The following is a 6,381-nucleotide window of genomic DNA, read 5'->3' as shown; positions in this document are numbered from 1 at the left end:
TAATATATTATATATTATATATTTAATATATGTATAATATAATCTGCTCCTATCAGGAACACAAGAAATATACAGTTCGTTTTTAGAAATCTTCATTGCAGAAAGAGATCAGAGGGCTTCGAACCAGCCGCCCGTGAGCCACCCAAGCCTGTATGTAGTACGTTCAAACTCACTTACGGATAAAAGCTGTTTTCAGGGATAGAAACTTATCACGAGTTTTTCTACGTAAGCTACGCTAGAATTTCTTGTAAAAAATTGACGGTTTGATGAAGATATGTGGTATCATTGTAATGGGTTTGATTGATATTCTGATAATCTACTTATACCCGCCTCCGTTTTTTGATACACTTAACAGTGACAAACAACTTTGTTGAAAGTCAGTTTCCCTGTTACCTATTGGCATCCGAAAATGCACCAGACTGTTCACCAATATAACTTTTGTTCTTTTGGTGTAAGACTCATGGCAACCGTATCTCATCAATTAGTGAACCGATAGCTCTCAGGCTTTTCCTTCTTTTTGATGTATTCGGATATTACTTATCCGGCTAAAGGCCACCATGGATGGTACTGAGCATATGCAAGTGGGTTATCTCTGAATGGTTCTGTATACCAGTAGATCATTAGTAGCAATGCCTTTGCCAGAGGTGAGCTGATTCCACTTCTACTGCGTTCTGGGTACGTAATAAACCGGGGAGATTAGCCTGAGACAAACTTCACTTAGTCAGTCCTTGTTAAAACCAGCGGCACTGCGCGATTCACGAATCCTGAGGAAGACTTGAATGCCCTACCTTACGAATACAGTTTTGAACGGAACGGTTCACCCAATAGTTGCTCGTAGGTAGTATTATTACCATGCCAAGCCAGTATCAAATGACCGGGAGTTCACCAACTCCACGAATGGCAATAAGTAAGAATAAAGTTGATGTGGCTAATACCGTGTTTTCTACTCTGGCCAGATTTCCTCTGTGCACACGTAATGAGAACATTTGAAGCAATCTGTCCACTCCGAACCTCCTAATGGTCACCCATTGCTGGATAACAACGTGTTTTGTTGCCAGCCCGACTAATTACGGGGTCGTGTAATATTCACTGCTAAGATCAGGCGGGAATTGTTTCTACATTACTTCTTGTCCCGTCAGTATTGAGATAATTCATCTACTGAGTAAAGGCCTTCCCTTGTATACTTTCTGCTTCTTAAAATAGTGCAGTGTTAAAGACAATTTAGTTTGAAGTAGCTCCACAGTTTTCAACAGAAGGGTAGTAATCGAATTTCTATATATTTTTGAATGTCTGTGGACAGTCATCAGCTCCCTACAGTAGGTCTGCTGTGGGTAAAATATGAGAAGTGTCAAAGACATTCCTCAAACAAATGCATTTAGATTCAGAATAGATTTTTAGTCCCTCACAAATTAACTCCACTACCAATCAAGTTATAACATCGGCAAAAAGCAAAATTGATTTGAAATGGCAAAGAATATTCGTAATGCTGCTAAGATCTCCTAAATTGTCTATGGTCTATTTCTTGTGTTAAAAGTAAATTGATTTACAAAACCTTTTTTCTCCCGAAAGAATTATGCTAATTTGTTCGCATTTTTGTTATGGTTAATTACACTTATAGGTCACAGAGTTATCTTGTGCACCGACTCTGTTTCACACATTTTGAAGAAAAAAATATTTCTACCGATAACTCGACGATATATAACGATAACAGATTTAGTTGGAATGCGATTTATGAACGCAAATTTGCTATCATATACCAATTCGCATTCGTGGCCGCTTGCAAGAACCCAAAATTTTGAGACTGTGTAACTTGATGATATCTGAGTGACCACAAAGTCCCATCACACTATTTGAACACCACTTTGCTTCATTAAATTTGTCTTACTGTTTACCTTGATTCACTTTATGTATACTTTTAGGATGAACCTTTAGAATCAAAATCTGTGGACTTTGTTTTCACCCAAATGGCTGTAGCGCTTTGTCAAAACATCACCGCAGAATGATTACTTGGTGCATTCGCCTCTCTATCAGCGCGTTTTATTCATAATTTTAGGCGTAATCTATGCTTTTGTCGTTGAAAAACTACAGGTTGAAAGTTTGCTCAAAGTAACTTTCTTTTGTTACGCATCATCTGCAACTGCTATGGCGAAGGACGTTGTCTTATCAGNGCTTTGTCAAAACATCACCGCAGAATGATTACTTGGTGCATTCGCCTCTCTATCAGCGCGTTTTATTCATAATTTTAGGCGTAATCTATGCTTTTGTCGTTGAAAAACTACAGGTTGAAAGTTTGCTCAAAGTAACTTTCTTTTGTTACGCATCATCTGCAACTGCTATGGCGAAGGACGTTTGTCTTATCAGTTTGTTTCGGATGTCATCGTTTCCTGAACCGCTCTCCTCCACAGTTTTTCTGCGTTTTCATATACTTCAAAGCATGTTGGTTCTGGTAAAACTTATTCGAAGTTCCTGGAAACCGTTTCCAAAAGCATACTGTAGCTTCTAGTTTCATAGTATTAAATTTCCCATCTTTTCCACGGTGCTTATATTCAATACGTTTCAATAACTTGCGTTTTTCTCACTGAGAACTGCTTGGTAATGGGCATCACTCAATAGCATACGCCCTCTTAGAAAAAAGACTGGAAAGAAAGTCTCGATTGCAGTTCTCCATTAAAATACTTGTCTTAAAAAGAAGAAACCAACTGTAACAATGCAAAGAACTTCCTCCATTTCAGTGAAAATAAGTCATACAGATGATATTTCCCATGCTTGCGAGTCTAACTTTTTCCCGTGTTCCGATTCTTAGCCAAAAATTCTCAAAAGGGAAACCACTTGTTTACACTTTTGTCCGTTTTATCTAAAACTTAAAAAATATGTAATCTTTTTTCGAATTTAAAGGAAAATGTAACTGTGTATGAAAGATTACATTTTTTTCAAAATGACTGAAGATTTCTTCTTGCGTTCTCAGCTTCCTTGACCGTATTGGAATAATTCGCCAGGCAGACTATATTCCCTCAGATCAGGTGAGTTATAAAAAAGTATTCAATGAATGTATAGGAAATATCGCTAAGCTCCAAAATAGTTTAGCCGTACAGCGATTTATTTGCATCGTGACAGAATGCCACGCATGGAACATGCTTCCAGGAAGGAAGGTCTTTGACATCTGGGATGAAAAGGTCTCGTATCTATGCTATTCCTTGATCAAAATCGTGATTCTGGCTCCTTGTGTAATGCAAAACTGGCTGGTACCATAAACGACAGTCGCAAAGCACTTTTACAGATAGTTCAGACGACAAATGAAAACGAACCATAAATAGCAGACCGCAGGAAGTTCCCACTTTCCCAAAGGTGCTCACAAAATACTTGTGTTTTTGGAGCATGTCACCGTATTTAATGTAGGTGTCATTATATGACCTCAAATGAACTGAGGTCGAAGAACTTTGAGATATCATATCCGTCACTGTTACATGCAGCCTCGCAGTCACAGCTTCGTGGTTTGAAGGATACAGTTAATCTTGAAATCACTAGACATCAACGATGTCGTGTTCCGTAAGGTTGGGTAAAGTGTGGACCTTCAAGTACACATGCATTTTTTGAGTTACAAAACTAACATTGAATAACCTATATGCTTGACGATGCTTGCTGATGGAAGTTCGGATTAATCAAGCCGTAGAAAGAAAAGAACAGCCCCTGATGAAGACAGAGTTGGATTCAGCAAAATTCTATCCCCAAGTCAGCTGCACTTTCGTTTACCTCTCCTAAATTTATCACATTTTCTGCCAACAACTGAACCTAATTGTGATCGCAGATATTAAACCGAATATTTGCCACCACAAACCACACATATTCCTGATACTATCCACTCTTCATTGGAAAAAGAGACTCTTTTTCATTTCCATTCAATTAATTGGGCGATTTTTTTCTATGCAATTTGCACAGCAAAGGGTCAGAAATATGCAATTCGAGCGTTCTGCTTCAGAGTTATCCGCTTTGACGCAGGGCAAGCTCCAACACATCATAGGAATGGGCAGCGCATACTTTAGTGCACATCATGTGGCTAATTCATTGTTTGCACCACCACAAAGTTTACTGTAAACTTAAAACTTATTAGTCTGTTATTTTTGGCGATAAATAGCAAACATGTGTATTTCTGGATTGTTTAGTTTAACTCCAGACCACGCTACTCCAATGACTGTGGACACCAGGGTCATGACAGATTCTGTCAGGCTTGAGAGCTTATTATATAATATTACGTTTAAACATTCCCCATATTTCCACCCTATCACCTAGCGTTCTTTGCTGCTTCAGTGCACCAACTACGTTTATACTGCTAACTAGGTCATAACAATTCATGATGGAATTTAACTGAGTGTGAATGACGGAAACAGAATCGAAGTGGACAATTAGTCCAACTTGCCACTGGTCTTTAGCAATGCTTGCATCCCTAAAGCGCGAGGTTTCAGTCTGAATTAACAGGACACCTGCGCTGTGCTTTGGATATATGTGGTCTAATACGTCTGATTTGCGCCACCCATATCGTCGCATTTTCAATGGAAGAGCACGTTTTGTTTTCTGTCAACGTAACAGAATTTATCGGTAGTACGGCGATAATCTATCGGTACGGAGCGACACAGTGTTAAGTAGTGATGTGTCTCGGTTCCCTGGTGTTCTGTTCTCGGGACTTGGCAAATTTTGGGGATAAGTTTCCCCGAGGCTACGTCGTCAATACCTGGTTGCTTGGCGGTGTATCGTTCTTTGTCAGCGCACCGTTTTGAAGGTGCTGAGCAGACTTTGACCGGATACTGACGTTGATCGTGCTTGACTGTTTGCATAATCGTTCCTGTCGGTTGGCTCACCGGTCTTTCCTCTGGCTTGGTGGCAGTAGTACAATCTTCGACCAGTGTTTGTCCAGTCGGTTCCTTAGTTGCCTTGTGCACTGGCCGATCCCATACACTTGGATTGAGACTGACATGAGTTGGGAAATTCAAGATCATGACACGTGTAAGGCAAGCAAAGGAGTCTTTGAAAGTGCGGTAAATAGGATTCGAACGAATATATGCACCATGACGAAAGATCAGCTGTCTCGCCATGCTGCTTTGTAAATACCTCATGACAGGTAGATGCTCCCGCTGTTCCATCAATCGAAATTGTTTACTTAGCTCACTACCGGTGATAAGCTATACTGACCATCAACCCCACCTCAAAAGCTAGAATCAACTCCATGGCGAACAGATAACGGGTTGCATTTTTCCATGAGTCTAAGCCCACAATAAATGTGTAATACCGTTTTACTGCATATTTTCGAGGCATTGATCTCTCCCTAAATGCAACATGCACGGGTAGTGACTGTCGATGGAGAAGGCCAAGAGTCGTGCGAAATACAATGAAGCGGGTTTGAAAATGAAAGTCCAGAGTATAGAAAAGGCAGCTGCATGAGCTTTTGCCCCACATATGATGTAAGAAAGCACACTTATGTAAGTCCTAATCAACACAAGCGGTTTAGTTGGGTTTCCCGTTGACACCAAATTAGCCTGTACTTTGTGGATAGTGAGAATATGATTCGAATACAAGGTTGACGAAAAGACAGAACAGAAGTATCTGCTCAACAAAAGTTGTTGCCTAAGAATGAAGAACTTCTGTGGGTATACCGATAGTTAAAATGACTGCATCAAAAAACTTCCTGAAAATTAAAATATCATCGATCTGGTAGCTGTGTTACCCACTGAATTGGCTGCGATTCCACTCTTAAGGCTAACTACAAACCGATGGACATAGTTTCATACTCCAGATGGAAACCTGTAGAAATGTAATAAACCCTGTAAATTTACTTCGTGCTTCCATTTTTGTTCCAAAAGTAGTAAATGAGAATCATCTCTACCAGGTAGCCACCAAATTCACCCACTATTAGTTGTTTCCGGTAAATAATCGTTGTAGTTGGCCAGTTCACCACATTTGGTGACACGTATCCAGCCACAGTCGGAAATCCAACTGAGCTTTCACACATTGTTCCCTCTGCGACCGTGACAATGTCTGCTAACGTCTAAGGTGCAGTGTTTACAACAGTGTGCTGAGGTCACTACCGTATAGTCATTGCACACATGTATCACAAAACTGACGGTTGATGTCTTATTCAGGTTATTCAGTGTGTTTAAGGATGAGTAATGCTGATGTGCTTCTGTTAATAAAGGAGAAACGATGAACTGGTAGCACCTACCATTTGTGTTGAAACGGTTCACCTGGGTAGGATGGCAATTTTCGTCTGACCGTTCGCGGGTTAGAAGTGAACAAGGGAAGGCCAGCATGCAAACTGCCGCCGGCCAAATCAGTCGCACCAGCAAATACCTTCTGTATAAACAAAACACACAATGTATATATATATATATA

The 6,381-nt window shown here is 40.1% G+C and overlaps 1 protein-coding gene across 1 annotated transcript in view; it reads left to right on the top strand.

Annotated features, from left to right (window-relative positions):
* The window catches only part of T265_00318 (hypothetical protein), a gene marked incomplete at both ends in the record, with an annotated part of 111,270 nt that overhangs the window by 48,105 nt on the left and 56,784 nt on the right, over positions 1-6,381 (top strand). Inside the window, one exon of the mRNA XM_009164063.1 lies at positions 2,966-3,020. Coding sequence (XP_009162327.1) covers positions 2,966-3,020 — 55 coding nt within the window. The remainder of the gene's footprint in view (positions 1-2,965; positions 3,021-6,381) is intronic.

This window comes from Opisthorchis viverrini, assembly GCF_000715545.1.
Source record: "Opisthorchis viverrini unplaced genomic scaffold opera_v5_3, whole genome shotgun sequence".
NCBI classification, from domain to species: Eukaryota; Metazoa; Platyhelminthes; class Trematoda; order Opisthorchiida; family Opisthorchiidae; genus Opisthorchis; species Opisthorchis viverrini.
The sequence above is the reverse complement of the archived record's forward strand: the minus strand, read 5'-3'. Positions and strand labels throughout refer to the sequence as shown.